The sequence below is a fragment of the Gymnodraco acuticeps genome, unplaced genomic scaffold (assembly GCF_902827175.1).
Source record: "Gymnodraco acuticeps unplaced genomic scaffold, fGymAcu1.1, whole genome shotgun sequence".
Lineage (NCBI taxonomy): Eukaryota > Metazoa > Chordata > Actinopteri > Perciformes > Bathydraconidae > Gymnodraco > Gymnodraco acuticeps.
In genome coordinates, this window is record NW_022989892.1 from 504,940 (window position 1) to 520,098 (window position 15,159).

Sequence of the window (15,159 nt, forward strand, 5' to 3'; positions counted from 1 at the left end):
TCACATCAACTCCTATTCACCAATGCGATCATCTCGACTCTTCTCTTTATAAAAAGGACTCGAGCCCTTGAGGAAACTCTCCTCTCAAAGTAATCCTGTGAGCTGATAGCGCTTCGTCATCTCTGAGACGTCGGTTTATGATGACCATTTCAAAACACTTGAACCGTGCTCTCTGCTGTTCTCCAGGAAAAGCGACCTGACAGCTTGACATAATCACTCCAAACTGTTAAGTAGGTAGAATAGATGCTCTTACCCTCCCACAGCTTTATAGGCATCTCAAGGAACTACACACCCACTCAGAGAGCACAGAGCAGAGGGCAGGTATACACTGACATGAACTCACTGAGAGACAATATCAAGGGAAGGCTTTAAAATATGTTTCAATTCGTCTGAATACTCAGAAATAAATATATCATATGGACATTATGGAGCTATAATACATGTATAGCCTAGCTAGCTTAACATTAAACATGGGGGCAGCTAGCCTAGCAAATACACCTCTAAAGCTCACTTATGAACATGTTGTTGTGGCTCACCATGCTGCATACTAACATTATGCTTTGTAAGGACCCTACACTCACTCACCACATCTGGCATGGCATAACAAATGTGATAACAGCAAGTCAGGACAACAATGGGGTTCTAACTACAATATGCTCAGTCAATATGTTGCTAACACTGTAACAGAACGCAGTCTACTGAGTATGCAGTGAAAGAAGGCTGATTTGTGCATGTCAAGAGATCAATGTAAGTGCTTACCTGTTATACCAGCCACAATAGATAACCAGGTCTGGGCCAAAGCAGTAAACTAAGGCCAGAAGGGGCCTCTACTCTGGCCTCACCTAGGGAAATGTTTGGGGGAGGAGTCATGCCTTGGGCTGCGTTTACTAACACATAGACTCTAGAGCAGTGGTTCCCAAACTTTTTGTGCCCAAGGCACACCAAAGGACAAGTAAAAATCTCAAGGCACACCTATTGTGCAAAATAGCTCATATCATGTAAAATATCTGTAAATGTGCATAATTATTTACTAATGCCAAATAAAATGTGACAAAGACAACTATATTACTCATGAAATATTTATTAACGAAATATTTCAGAAATTAATTTGAAACTTTATCAAATTAGGCTTCATCAAAGCAGCAACACACTCATTTAAACCAGACAGGTCACAACATTAAAAATGAGGCAAAGGAAACTCAGCAGATATTCAGCACAGAGAACTGTCAATGCAAGGAAGCTGCATTGTCCATGGTCCTGAACTACAAATTATAAATGTAACATTTCAGCAATCAGCATTGAAACATGTGCTATTGTAAATATTTTTGCCGACTTACAAATTAGTGAGATACATGTGCCTGTCGAGGCGCAGAATTGTTTGAATCCTTGGTGGCACTGAGGAGAGGGCCACTCGCAAGTCCTGTTCAACAGAGAGCCGTGACCTCCTGTTGTTCTTCATGTAAATCATAGTAGAGAACGCCAACTCCAGAGATGGGGTCGTTACTAAAAAAATATAATATATTACATATTACTTTTTTTTATAAAGTAATATATTACACTACTTCGTTACTATCTATATAAAGTAACTCGTTACTTTACTCGCCGAGCACGTACGAACTGCGCGTGAGTGGCAATAACTTTCCTTACCAGCAGGCGGCGATAGTGTGTATTTGTCATTCAAAACAGACAACAACCGGAAGACAGAGAAGAAGAACAGACCACGTGATATAAACAAACAACAAATAGCTATGCGTTAGCTTCACCTTAGCATGTGTTCTTTGCAGGTGCTTGTTGAGGTTTGACGTGGTGTTTCCAGCAGTGGATAACAGCTTCTGGCCTGGACACAGTTTGCAGCTCACCGTCACATTCCTGTCTATTCTTCGGACGGACTCAAAATAATGGGCATAACTCCACCCCTCGAGAGTTATCGCTGACTCAGCCATGTTTATGCAGCACTGCACGTGGAGATGTGGACGCGCAGATTACGTACATATAAACCTACAAAGTACTGATATAGTAAATTAAAACATAATTATTTTTGTGTAGTTGTATATTGCAATAATAACGTATGGTTGTCACAAAATCCCACCGCACACCCGGACTTGCCTCACGGCACACCAGTGTGCTGCGGCACACCGTTTGGGAACCACTGCTCTAGACTAGAGTATATGACTTAACTTAAAGGTGGGGTAGGTAAGTTTGAGAAACCGGCTCGAGATACACTTTTTGTTATATTCCATGGAATGCTCTTAACATCCCGATAGCAATGAATATCTTAAGTGCTTTGAAAATCCATAAAAAAATGTCATCTGTGGAAGCCGTAATACTGTAAAAAGCACGACCAATTATTTTAGCCGGCCCGGCTGAAATAATTGGATGGCCTACCTGCCTGTCAGCCTTACATCTCGTGCACAAACTTATCTCGTCCCCTCATTGGTCATGTGCGCGTCCGTGTGTGTTGGAGGAGGGGCTCTGTAGTACTTTCAAATTCTAGCGCACTCGAGCTGGTTTCTCCATTCTTACCTACCCCACCTTTAACAAAGTATTGTAGGTTTTTCTGTATTTGTGTGATGTAACGCCCCTACAGTTTCAATTTACTTAAATACACATTGCTGAAGTTAAAAAGTTGACATATTGCTTATGATGAGCCTACATTATGTGTGTCCTCCTTACAGCCCATCTCATTGAGCTAACAGCTAATTAGCTAAAGGTGGCTAGCAGTTAGCGTTACTTTAGCAACAGGCAGAGTTTTCTGTCAATCACAATTAAATCCCACAAGTTACAGAATGTAGCCTTCAAAAAATAAAAAAATATAATTCAAACAATTTTCTACCCAAATCATGTAAGGGGTAAGTAGGAAATATGTTCTTGTTATGGTTGTTACGACCCTGGGTCGTGTGTGTGTGTGTGTGTGTGTGTGTGTGTGTGTGTGTGTGTGTGTGTGTGTGTGTGTGTGTGTGTGTGTGTGTGTGTGTGTGTGTGTGTGTGTGTGTGTGTGTGTGTGTGTGTGTGTGTGTGTGTGTGTGTGTGTGTGTGTGTGTGTGTGTGTGTGTGTGTGTGTGTGTGTGTGTGTGTGTGTGTGTGTGTGTGTGTGTGTGTGTGTGTGTGTGTGTGTGTGTGTGTGTGCCCGTTAGCTGATTAGCTACCTTCTGCATGCTGATTGGTCCACCTGGGGAGACGGGAGGATATTAAGCTGCAGCCGTGCAGTTCCTCGGCCGCACTCTCTGACTTGACTTCTCCCAACACAAATGTGCGTACGATATCTGTCCTGTTGTGCTAAATACTATTTATACCGGTTCTTCTCTTGTGTCGTGAGACTGTTGTATGAAAAGCGACTGAACCTGTCTTTGTAGACACGCTTTACTTTTTTCTTAGGAGTGCAACCCTTTTCTTTTGAATATTCGTTTTCTCCTGTTTTTACAGTAGAGTAGGTAAGAAGCCTGTATGTTTATTTTCTCTTTCGATAGGTATAGATGTTTGTGTTTAAAGGTGTGTTTGTTTTATGGTTTTGTTACACCTGTTTGGTAATCATTTTTTGGTAATTCAATTTACCAAACGGCATTCTCTGACTCAGTGTCCGTGTTCTTGGGAGTGGGGAGAGTACACATTTGGTGCTGCGCCTAAGTTCCCCTGGGCATAACATGGTTTAGGACTTCAAGTGAATTAACTAAATAATTTGTATTTGTGCCGTTTCATATAGCCTACATGTTGGGTTCATGCATTATATTAGAATATATCAACTCTCTGTAAAGGGAAATCACTGCAGTATGTTTCATCCACAGAGACTGTTTATGTCGTTCAATAAGATATGTGCCTCTTCAGGCTTTATGTGATACACGCAGCATATCAGACATCCTTCCACTACCACCTCATACTGTAAATCCCCCAGGGAGCCAATCACACCGAAGCTTTTCACATTTACCCATAATGCAGGCGTCATGAAGATGGAACGGCAGCAGGAGGAAGGAGATATGAGCTCTGTCCATCTCCTCGTTGAAACTGACAAATCTGAGGGGAAATCATGTGTTGCGCTTCAGTGCTGAAACTTTCCTCATCCCATCTGGCCTCCCTCACCACACACAGTTAGCTTCAGAGAGCCTCTCCTCTCCGTTTGCCAGAAATCACTTTAAAAGGGTTGTTTCAAATTACAAAAGCTTTTTTCGTCCGTCTCCGTTTCAAACAATGCACAAAAGCGATCCTTTATTCTCTTTGAAGGCTGTGCATTGTGTGCTTTCGGTGCAGATCTCTCCATGGAGGATGAGGAGAAAGCAAAAGCAATCTGAGAGGCAAAGCCAGCAAGTGGGCCTGTTGTGAGACCCTGGAAATCACACACACTCATCGTATCCCACATGAGCTGACGGAAACATACACTCTCAGTCATGGTGTTTACCTCCCCTGCAGCCAGAAAAGCTATTATTGCTGCACATGTCATTACATGTGTCATTTGAAACAATTTCAGTAAAATTGGTTTCATTACCTGATCTGAAAGGCCTGCTGAACACTACATACACTAATGGTCTGGCCCACAATTCATTATTTATTCAACACATCGTGTATTTGTTTCCCCTTCGGGTGCAACATATACTGCATCAGTCAATAATGGGGTTCACAGTCGCCTCAACACAATACTATGACTCTAATGTCCTTTTTGACTATTAATTCAATAGTGCAAACCTTTGTTTTCACACTAGGAACCAGTTCTAGCTGACGTTATCAGAAACAGGACTAAGAGTCATTGGAGGCTGTATTCAGCCACAGCTGCACCTTAATGTCAGCATGCACATTTTTTATACAATGAAAGCACACTAACGTTTAGCAGGTGCAATCCTCACTATTTTATCCATGCACACATTCCATAAGTGTTTTGTCTTCACCAAAAAAATCTCCCAAGTTCAGTAGCAGAAGGTGTTATTTTTCCAAATTCCCAACCTCCGAGCATTCCAGCACACATTATACAAACAAAGCTGAAGTAGACTTTTAAAATATATATGAATTTGATCAGGATTATGCCGTTAGTTACCGTCAACAGTTAAGCTACCAGCATCACTAAGAGAAGCTGTAGGTTAGAGGCTATATAAAATCTGTTATCAAAATGTCACAGCTTTTAAACCACCAGAGACCCACCATGAGACCACCAGTGACTCATGAAACACATTAACGTTGACTGACTGAAAGTTAGATAACACTGTCAGTTAAAAGGTCTTATGCAAATAAGGGATCACAGTGGCATGTTAATAATGAATCACAAGATGAAAACTGTCAGATGTTCTTTTCGGAGAGGAAATTGGTTTGTTCTAATTGACTAAAAGGAAGATGTGTCTTTTTAGGGAAATAAATGATCAGGTTACTCCAAATGACATTTAAATCTGACTTTTGTATGGATAATTTCTATTTAAATGCATTCCAAATTCCCTGTAATAATACATGGTAAATGTCCTTAAGTTATTAACGTGTAGAAAATAAATAAATAATTTTTTCAATAGTTTATCACCTGATGGATTATTTTTACAATTACAATATATTGTGGAAAATAGTTCCATCTAGTGGACAAATTAGGTTACTACATCTCATACCCCAACACATTGATGAAGCAGGTGGAAAAATTGAAATATACAATTAGTATCAAAAATCTGTGTTTATTTAAATCGTAATAAATAGTGAACATTGTGATTTATAATACAATTCATTCAAGTGGGGAATAATTTAAGTGACATTTTCTTTTAAAGCGAGTTTCTCACTTTGTTGAATTGTGCTCTCGTGCAAATCAGCATCTTGTGTCTTTTCTACAATTTCCTGTGGAGAGAAAAACAAAATGTTATGCATTTCATTTGTGCATAATTGAATTCTTGAAACGGCAACTTGAATAAAGCGTGCTCGCTCGTGCAACTTTTATGGGGTTATGAGGCATGACAATCTATATTAAATGGAAGACAAAATTGTGTATATTACTCTACTGGAAGGATAAAGGCTTCTCAGACAGAGCAGATAAATAAAATACTCAGAAAAAAGAAGGGGATCTGCTAAATGCCATTTAGTGCAGTTGTTCATGCTCTCCCCCTCAAGATAAATGCCAAAAACTAACCTTGTGATTGTGATTTCTTGTGTTTATTAAAATATGGTGATCTGGCTTCATTCTTGAAGCGATCAATGTCAGCGTTTGGCAGCACTGCTTTCCATGCCTTATCTGTCAAATAAGAAGTCGTACAGTTACAGATAAAAGTGAGTTATATGACAACATGTGAAGGGTTAACCTTCCTGAGGTAAAATACATTTGCTTACCAGTTTGCCCCCTGTGTGTCGGGTAAATCTGATCCATTATCCTCCATTTGTCCTGGAGGGAAACCGGCATTGCGCAGTTCTCATCCATTTCCTGGATGGCGTTGCCGTGGGGACAGTGGTGCAGCCTCTCCCATGCAGCATACTGGTGCGGCGGCTCATTGCACACACAGTTATTCTCCTTCAGGTTTGGGTCCATCACTGTAAAACATTTCTCAACATTTTGCTTTGAAGCCAGCGGCCTCTTGAGATCGTTGAGCTTCCTGGGAGGAGCTGGCATCCAGTTTGAGCCGAACCGAAATGAGCCGTTCTCAGAAGACTCTCCCTCACTGTAGTGTCCATGATGAGGGCCACAGACATCAAGACCAGAACCTTTTCTTATCAGCTGTTTCACGTGTTGAGATTTACAGGATTCACATGTTGGCAGGAGTGAATCATTCCACTGTTGGAAAAGAGCAGCTTTTCTTTTGAAGGTGTGACCATCGGGTCCTGGAGCAGCTGACGTGCTGGTCCTGCTATTCACTACACATCTTGAGCAAAGTCGCTCCCTCTTGGACGCATAAGGAGCAAATGCTTTCTCATTGAAATTGCTGTTAAGGCAGCATTCATTGTCAGAGAGGCTTCTCCGGTCCACCTTCCCTTTGGGTTTGAACCGCTCTTTTGACTTGCGAGCGGTAGGTTGTTCTTTGTAGACTAGGTCTAGTTTTCTCCTTCTGCTAGGCAAATCTAACCCTTGGCTGCTCAGAGGTCTGACCCGTTTCTTCGGAGGTGGAGGGATTTTGACACAATAGTCAACATTATCAAAGTCAGCAAGCCAGCTGTTAGAGGGGAGGTAGGCAGGCAGTGACTCGAATGAAGTATCCTGGTGATCATGAGCATTCATTTCTCGTCTAGGTGTGATGTTATCTGCCTTAAGAGGGGAATTGTCCAACAACTTTGCTGTGCGAGTGATAGGATCTTCTTCTGTGGCAGGAATATTCTTCATAGTCCACATCTCATCCCTAGGATCCTCCACAGTGGGGTACATTTCCTCCTCTTCATCCTCTGCCAGAGGAGGCATCTCAATCTCAGGGACGACCTCTTCTGCAGCAGCCTTCTCCCTGACGGTCAGCAGGTCGGCTGAAGGCACTTCAGCTTCAAAAGCCAGGGTTTCATCAGGAGACTCTGCGTGGCCATTTTGGATTAGAGAGTCAGGTGAGGGAATCAAAGTGTCCTCTGTTGACCATACAGTGGATTCCATCTTCCACAGCTCATCCAGGTACTTTGGGTTTAAGGGCAGGTGAGTGGCTTTGAAGTGGAAGTTATTAGACGGCGTACTCTGATCGCTGTCACTGCTCGAGTCAGAGGAGACAGAGTCTGTCTGGTTCCTGGACTCCTCCAGAGCAGGCATTTTATCACTGCTCCTAGGCGTACCGACTAATAGGATGTCAGGAGAAATTTGGAGCGCCTGCTCCGACTGGTTTGCAGGAAGGTGTTGTCCCTCGTTCTGCAGAACACGGCCCTGGAGGATGGAGCTGCTACTACACTGGACCAAGTCTTCGGAAAAGTTGTGGGATACCTGTGCAGTCTCACGAGAGTGCAGGAGTTGTAGTCCTACCGGCGTGGTGCAGCATTCAATCCTCACCTCCTCCGTCTGAATCACAAAGCCCCCATTTGGTGGCGTCCTGGTGGTGGTAGTAGAGGGTGCCTTGTCTTTAGGCTCCTGGGAATAATCCCTCTTCTGCACAGCCGGCGCTGGTGGAGACGGCTGCTTGATGGGTACAGCTTTTCTACTGTCGCTGCTGCGGGCTGAGGGGCCGCTGGAGGGCTCAGTGGTGCTGGATCCTGGTGTGCTGGTCCTCTGGGTTGCAGACAAAGGCTCAGTCTGAACCTCAGAGCTGGTCATTTCTCTGGTCTGGCTGTTGTGCTGGTACCGGTATCTACGGGAGTGGTAGGCCATGGTCTGGTAGTACTGAGGGTTGAGCATGCGTCGATAGTCCACCAAATGGAGGTTGGTATGGGGTAAGACAAAGGTAGGTGGCTCCACAAAAGGATTTGGCTGATAGTGGGGCATCACTGGCATGCTGTAACCTTAATGGCAGAAGAAAAGTAGTATCATTAGTCCACAAACACACTACTTAGCAGTTAATCTGAACCAAAAGGCACTGCCTATGCTAACAGGCTAGTGTCTAGCAGGTTGAATGATTACCTTGTTCACATTCTTAGTATGCTTTTATGTATTTAGCTATTAAAAAGATTACCTTAGTCATTCGGTATGTGGGTTTTTAGTCATTATACAGTATATAAACAATCGCCAATTTTAAATTGATGATGGCACTAGTGTAAAGATATTCATAGCAGTACATAATACTTGAGACAATTTAATCAAATTAAAACTCTTGGTGGCACCTTGCCTGGGAAACAAAAGTCTCTACAGGCCCAAAATACATTTCTGACCTCCTGCTAATGAACCATCCAGATGCTAATGAACCATCCAGATCTCTCAGGTCTTCAGGGACTAGTCAGCTTTCTGTTCCCAGAGTCAGAACTAAACACGGTAAAGCAGCGTTCAGTTATTATGCTCCAAATATCTGGAACAAACTCCCAGAAACCTGCAGGTCCGCTACAACTCTGACTACTTTTAAATCCAGGCTGAAGACTTTTCTTTTTGTCGCTGCTTTTAATTGAACTATTCATATCTTAGACTGCACTGTAACTTTTATCCATGTATTTTTTCTTTTAATGTTTATTTTATTAGCTTTTCTTTTTAATGACTGATTTTAAATACCTTTTTCTTAATGTCTTTCATTTTTTGTAAAGCGCTTTGAATTGCCTTGTGTTGAAAAGTGCTATATAAATAAACTTGCCTTGCAAAGTTTGTTCGCATGTATGCCATCAGAAAACAAAGAAAAGCTTTTAGTAAAAACTACAGGAGGACATTATTTGAAGGCACTTCAATTAATTGTGCTCGACAACATTGGCTTTTAAAGCAGTGTTTTTTGCTCCATAGCACACAGCATAAATTAAGTCTTTTTAGGGAGAATTGCACAACCAAATCAATGAGTTGCACCAAAATAGTTTGTGTGAATTGACTTACCTAAACCAGGGTAGCCATAGTATGGGTTGTAGGGCAAAGGCATGGGCACAGGTACAGGCCACTGCATGCTCTGCATAGGCATGTATGGCTGCGCAGGCTGGACGTAGAAGAAAGGTTTGTGGTGGTGCTGGTGCTGCTCCTCAGGGCGTGGAGCTCCTGAAGGCCCCGGAGTCGGCTGATGGGGGCCCTGGGCCTGTTGAGCACCGTATGGTGGGTCAGGCCCACGAGGGCCAAGACCGTAAGATTGTCGGTAGGTAGCTGTGGCTGCGGCCATTTCTGACAAAGACACAAGAAGCAAGGTCAAATAATTTAAGTTGTTTGTTCTCTCTCTGCAAACGTGTGACAAAATAGCAGATACTTTCAGTGTATCAGACAAAAAATGTACTTACTTAACAAATGTCAAAAATGAAGATCACCATTGACAAACCAACACAGCTTTCAAAGAATGTTTCAAATCAAGGTGTGGACTAATTCAGGTCAAATGCTGCACTGATTGGCTGGATTTTCGTTCCAGGTGACACTTGTCAAATTAGAGTTTGAGGACCTTCTTCCTAAGCCAATAAAAAGGTGTCTTTCCTAGGGATTCCCTCCCACTGTGGTGGAGATGTGTGGGAGGGACGAGGAGGCGAGAAGCTGATAGGCTTTAATTAACACACCTGCAGCTTGTCAGAATCATTGGCACAGGTTGCAGATATGTTGCTCAAAGTGGTTCCCAACCTGGGGGGCGCCAAAGCTTCCTGATTTAAAGTTTTGTAAAATAGCCTTCATTCCTGTGAATACAAATAAATAAAGTTGTTTGTTTTTTAAATGTGGATCATTATATATATATTACTATTACGCAAGTATGATGGTTTAAAATAAGAAATATAAACGGGACATTTGAATAAAGAATCCTAAAAATAACAAGGTAGGGAAATAATCTGCTCAAAAAGCATAAATGACCTGATTTACACAAACTGCCTGCAGTTATTAAGATCACTGTTTGAGTAAATGTACAGTTTATTTGTTGATCTGTATTGTTGCTGTATATTATATGAAATATGTCACTTTAGATAGGGGTTTTACAGTTTACTCAATGAAAGAAAAAGCATCCAATTGGGCTGGGACGCATTGCTTTACACCGTCTTAATGAGACTCGTTGTCTTGTCTTATTGCAGGTGAACAGAAAAAAAACACACTGCATGAGACCAGTTTGTTTACTAGCAAGTGATTTTAAGTATTAACATGTTTGTGTGGGAATCTGGTTTGTTTGCTTTTAGGTAAAAAAATAAAATCCCTAAAAAAGAGGGCTTTTTTATTGAATTTGAATAACTGATGAATTCTTTGGTCCATTAAATGTCAGAAAATAAGGGAAAGTCCCCAAACAGAAACTATCCACCGAGGTTACAGAAACAGTTAACACAAAACATAATGGAACATAATCTCCATGCATAATGTGAACCATTGCAACATGTAAAATGATTCAAGACAAAGTTTAAATAATGACAATACTTTTATTGGACTGGCCCCAAACTGTGGCACACCATCATGTGCAACACGACCCTCAGCCCATTTGACGTTTGTGAAATCCATAAATCATGAATAGTGCAAGACAGTGTCACTGCAGAAACTTTATACATTTTCTTAACTTGTATCTAAACAAAAACAGGTGTGCGGTGCATTTCACCTGGTGCTCTAAATATTTTTAAACTTATTATTCTTGACAATTACACCTTTAAGGGGGACCTGGGGAGGAAAGAAAACATTTTGTTAAGACGTATTTTTAACAAAACAGAAGTCTGAACATATTGCATTTCACCTACAGTTCAACACACTTTGGGTACATTAACATCTTGGTTCTCCTCTCATCGCAGAGCCTGACAAAGATAGAACACAAATTAATTGCATGAAAATAAATGTGACAGTGTTAACAATGTTATTATATTAACCTCTCTCCCAGTGTAATGGGGGTGGCTCGTCGTCATCGTTATCCTCGTCTCTTGGCCTGTGGTACATCACTTTCCGCTGAGTACTCGTGTCTGTCCAGTGGATAGGAGCAGAACATAAAACCAGGAGAGAATTCAATTTGAAGATTTCATTAATGCTTAGAGAAGAAGCATGTGTTGTATCTATGAATTTAAGAAAACAGCAATGACAAGGAAACGCCCCAGAGCCCAGAGGTTTGAGTCGTGCCTTTTTTTTGTAAGTCCATTTTTTTATAGTGAGTGTAAACTAAAGAGATTTCAAATGCTTCCCGCAAAAATTCGAACAATACTTCACCAGGTGGATCTGATTTTAAATGTGTTTTGTTCAGGGTTCATACACTTTTTCACCAATGATTTTCAATGACCTTTACCTAATTTTCCATGACCAAAAAAAAAGTACTCTTTCTCAGCGGTACCACTGAAAATTGTTTATTTTAACATGGAACAGGAAAATAAGGTCTGAAACATGTTGTGCCTCTCTAAAACAAATCAAGAAGGCTTACTAGCTTCTACACGCTGAAGCAACTCAAATCTCTCACCAGCAAAATACCTCGTCAGTTAAATGCCATTTTACGTTTCATTACGATACAGTATTTATTATCATTATAGTATTACTATTTCGGCGATTAGATAAAATATAAATTATATTTTATGCAACTTTAGTTACATTTCCATGACTTTTCCAAAACTTTGGGAAGAATATTGTTTTCCATGACTTTTCCAGGTTTTTAATGACCGTAAGAAAGAACCCTGTTTGTTATATTTAGAGCTGCAAAATGATTGACGGAGAATGAACTTGAGCTTGTGTTTTCTGCAGGATATTTGAGTGACTTCAACCTTGTCGTTGCAGGGCGGCTGCTTGTCTCCGCCTGGGAATCAAATCACCGTCTCCCCACCTGCCTGGGTCTGCCATGGCCAGATCTTCTCTGCAGGGTCCGTCTATAAAAAGGGTTAACTTATTCAGTGCATATTTCAAACATGGTTACATAATTTGACAAAGAAGGCAACTTACCCAGACATGTTCTGCACTGCAGCTCACTACCAGTCATGTCTCCGGCCTCATCGGCTGGCTCCTGCACGTTGACATCATGACCTCCCTCCTGGGTCACTGGATCGGAGGGAACTTTGTATTGGCCTCTTTTATGCCAGTGTTTTGCGGCATGTCTCAGTGGGACAGACGAGGGCTTTTTGGGTGCAGAATGCTTCCTCACAACCACTCTGATGGGCTTCTCACAGCCTCTCATTTCGTCCTCAGAGTCTCCGCCCTCATCCCTGTATATCTTGGAGCTGCGGACTTTACTCCTGGCTACTCCTTTAGCGAGGCTTTTCCCACAGCAGGCGCACATGAACCTCTTCGATCCTGGCAGCCACACTTCTTCCACTTCTTTAGCAGCTTGCGGAGACCCACTTAGAACCTCTGCAAGCCTCCTGCCTGTATACACATGTTTGGGGAAAAGATCTGCATCGTCCAGATCCGTGGAGAACATCTCATCTCTGGAGGAGAGCTCGTCCAAAGATGGACTGAGAACGCTCATCCGCTCATGGGTGGACGGCATGGACAGGTAGTTGTAGTAGTAAGGAGCAGTACGGGGGGAGAGGGAGGTGGCTGGAGCATCTCCGGGGGTCTGAACACTGTCAAAAGGCAGCTTGAGGATCTGGTAGCTCTGACAACTTTTGTGATGTTCAGCCTTTGAGACTTTGTCAACACTTCTAGCATCTTTGAGTGCCTGCTGACTGAAGGTAAAAGAGGAAGATGGAAGGATTGGATCCACTCTATGTTTTGGGAGCTCTTTGGCGTCACTTGCATTGGTTGCTGAGATATCTGACTGGACATCTGCAACCTCTGCAGGGAGGAAGTGTTCATCTGCTGCTGGCTGCTTCAACTCAGGATACTCTTCGTGAATAGAGGAGCTATCGAGAGGCAACTCCCCTTCAAATCCTGCTGACCAGCATCCCGCGGGGCTCAGGCCATCGAAGCTCCGTCGGCTGGACTCGCTGTCGTACACCGCTGTGGTGGAGTCACTGACGGTCACAGCTGGATACTCAGAATGGCGGTCATGAGGCGGCGAGGGCAGGATGGGACTCTGCTCTCCACTTTTCTTTTTTTCTCCTGGAGAAAAGATTCCAGAGGAGTGTGAGGTGACTCCCGAGTCGAGCTCTTTCTCAGCGCCATGCAGCTCAGTGGCTCGCATTTGATCCAGGCATTGAATGAGTTTGGTTATGGGGTCGCTGGGGTCGGTTTGAGCCTCTGAACAGGCCATTTCACGGCGCTCGTAAGGCTGTGGCTGCTGGTGGTGGTGGTACTGCTGCTGCTGCTGGTACTGGTGGCGAGGCATGTCATGCCAAGGAGGAGCCTGGAAGCGGGGCTCAAACATTCGCCTGTAATCCATTGGATATAGCGGGGACTGTGGGTATACAAACCCAGGATACTGCATGTACTGGTATGGCTGCATGCAGGGACGACCATAGTTTAGACCTGGGAAATAAAAAGATGCATTTAAGTGCAATACTGACGACTGACAGTAGTGGAGAGGAGAATATTAAGCACGGTGTGGACTCAAGTCACACATTTGATGACTTTAGAGTCAACACAATTAAGACAAAAACCGGACAAGAACACCAGTGACTCCTTTTGAGTTGAAAATACTTGATAACTTCCTTTCTCTAAAGACCAAATATTTAAAAGTATGTTATTTAAAGAGCCACTATTCTAAATGTATTTTCCCATATCTTAGTGCTTTGTCAAGAATTAAGATTCAATGGCTATGATATCATAGGCACAGTAGCTACAGTGCAGTCTTTGGCCGTGAACAATCACAGGTTTCTCCAAGAATGCAAAATAAACCGAATAGTGCAAGGGAAAGTGGTGCAAAAAAAAAAACTGCAGTAAAATACATTTCTGGTGAAAAATGATAACATTTAATGATAAATGTAATGATAAATGATTAAATTGGTTGATACCTCCAGGTAAGCCATACTGACTGTATGGGTTATTCATCTGCCACTGCTGGTACATGTACTGTGGTTGAGAAGGCGGCTGGACATAGAAGAAAGGTCTGGAATGTTGTATTCTTTGTTGTCCGTTCCCCTGTGTGTGTGGTTGTTTGCTTCCATCTACAGGAAGCAGCCGTTAAACAGTTAGATAATATTGTTTTCAAGCAAGTACTGCCTGCACATTGGGGTTAATAAAACACGGTTAAAGTTGGATATGCAAGAAGGAATCTTTACCGTCCATTTTCTTTCACGTGCTTGCTCAACCTGTTAGAAATAAAACACTGCAGAGGAATGAAAACAACCAAATAAATATCCCCTGGCTTCGAAAAATGAAAGTTCCGTTTAACAGTCAATTTTTCGACAAACAAGCAGAAGCAGAAACACTTTTTCGCTCAGGTCCACATAACGTTCTGCTTACACAAAACGAGGCCTCACTGCCAATTAGTAATATAGGAAACAGCTGCTGCTGCTAGCTAGCAAATTAGCTTCGAGTTGTAAAAGTGTCAGTTAAAAAATAATGAAATGTATCAAACGTATCAGCATTAAAAGCAAAAGAAAATGGAGACTAGCATAGAATCATTTTTCTATGTTTAAAAATTGTTTTATGTTGTTGACAAAAGTTCCAAATTGGCAATATAAGAAGATTTTTAGCCACACATTAAACACACTAATTATGTTCAGAGGTGGGACATAACTTATTTACTTAGGTTCTTTACTCACTTATTTGAGTAAATAAAACGACTTCCTCCCATGTATATTCTCTATTTGTCCAGCAGAGGGCGCAGTTACTCTGTTAACAAGTACTGGCCGCTTAGTCTGGACGCATGCGCAGTATCCTCATTTGGCCTC

At 42.2% G+C, this 15,159-nt stretch overlaps 2 protein-coding genes across 2 annotated transcripts; both read right to left on the reverse strand.

Annotated features, from left to right (window-relative positions):
• Positions 1 to 5,655: 5,655 nt before the first annotated feature.
• On the reverse strand, positions 5,656 to 9,835 carry LOC117537874. The gene is made up of 5 exons (XM_034203257.1): positions 9,742 to 9,835; positions 9,353 to 9,628; positions 6,280 to 8,346; positions 6,083 to 6,184; positions 5,656 to 5,793 (listed from the first exon to the last, which is right to left on the reverse strand). The coding sequence occupies exons 2-5, from the start codon at positions 9,624 to 9,626 to the stop codon at positions 5,765 to 5,767; spliced, it is 2,472 nt and encodes an 823-aa protein (XP_034059148.1). The 5' UTR covers positions 9,627 to 9,628; positions 9,742 to 9,835; the 3' UTR covers positions 5,656 to 5,764.
• Positions 9,836 to 10,904: 1,069 nt separating this feature from the next.
• Positions 10,905 to 14,711, reverse strand: buc (bucky ball). The gene is made up of 7 exons (XM_034203232.1): positions 14,545 to 14,711; positions 14,278 to 14,430; positions 12,329 to 13,792; positions 12,154 to 12,255; positions 11,281 to 11,370; positions 11,155 to 11,208; positions 10,905 to 11,077 (listed from the first exon to the last, which is right to left on the reverse strand). The coding sequence occupies exons 1-6, from the start codon at positions 14,549 to 14,551 to the stop codon at positions 11,177 to 11,179; spliced, it is 1,848 nt and encodes a 615-aa protein (XP_034059123.1). The 5' UTR covers positions 14,552 to 14,711; the 3' UTR covers positions 10,905 to 11,077; positions 11,155 to 11,176.
• Positions 14,712 to 15,159: the final 448 nt, after the last annotated feature.

What these genes read in the sequence shown, in the direction of transcription:
- LOC117537874 (XM_034203257.1), bottom strand. Translation starts at nt 9,626, where the DNA reads ATGGCCGCAGCCACAGCTACCTACCGACAATCTTACGGTCTTGGCCCT. An exon ending in CTATGGCTACCCTGGTTTAG is followed by an intron (nt 8,347 to 9,352) that starts GTAAGTCAATTC and finishes TCTGCCATTAAG; the next exon opens with GTTACAGCATGCCAGTGATG. An exon ending in GACACACAGGGGGCAAACTG is followed by an intron (nt 6,185 to 6,279) that starts GTAAGCAAATGT and finishes CTTATTTGACAG; the next exon opens with ATAAGGCATGGAAAGCAGTG.
- buc (XM_034203232.1), bottom strand. An exon ending in TCAGTATGGCTTACCTGGAG is followed by an intron (nt 13,793 to 14,277) that starts GTATCAACCAAT and finishes TTTATTTCCCAG; the next exon opens with GTCTAAACTATGGTCGTCCC. An exon ending in GCAGTGCAGAACATGTCTGG is followed by an intron (nt 12,256 to 12,328) that starts GTAAGTTGCCTT and finishes CCCTTTTTATAG; the next exon opens with ACGGACCCTGCAGAGAAGAT.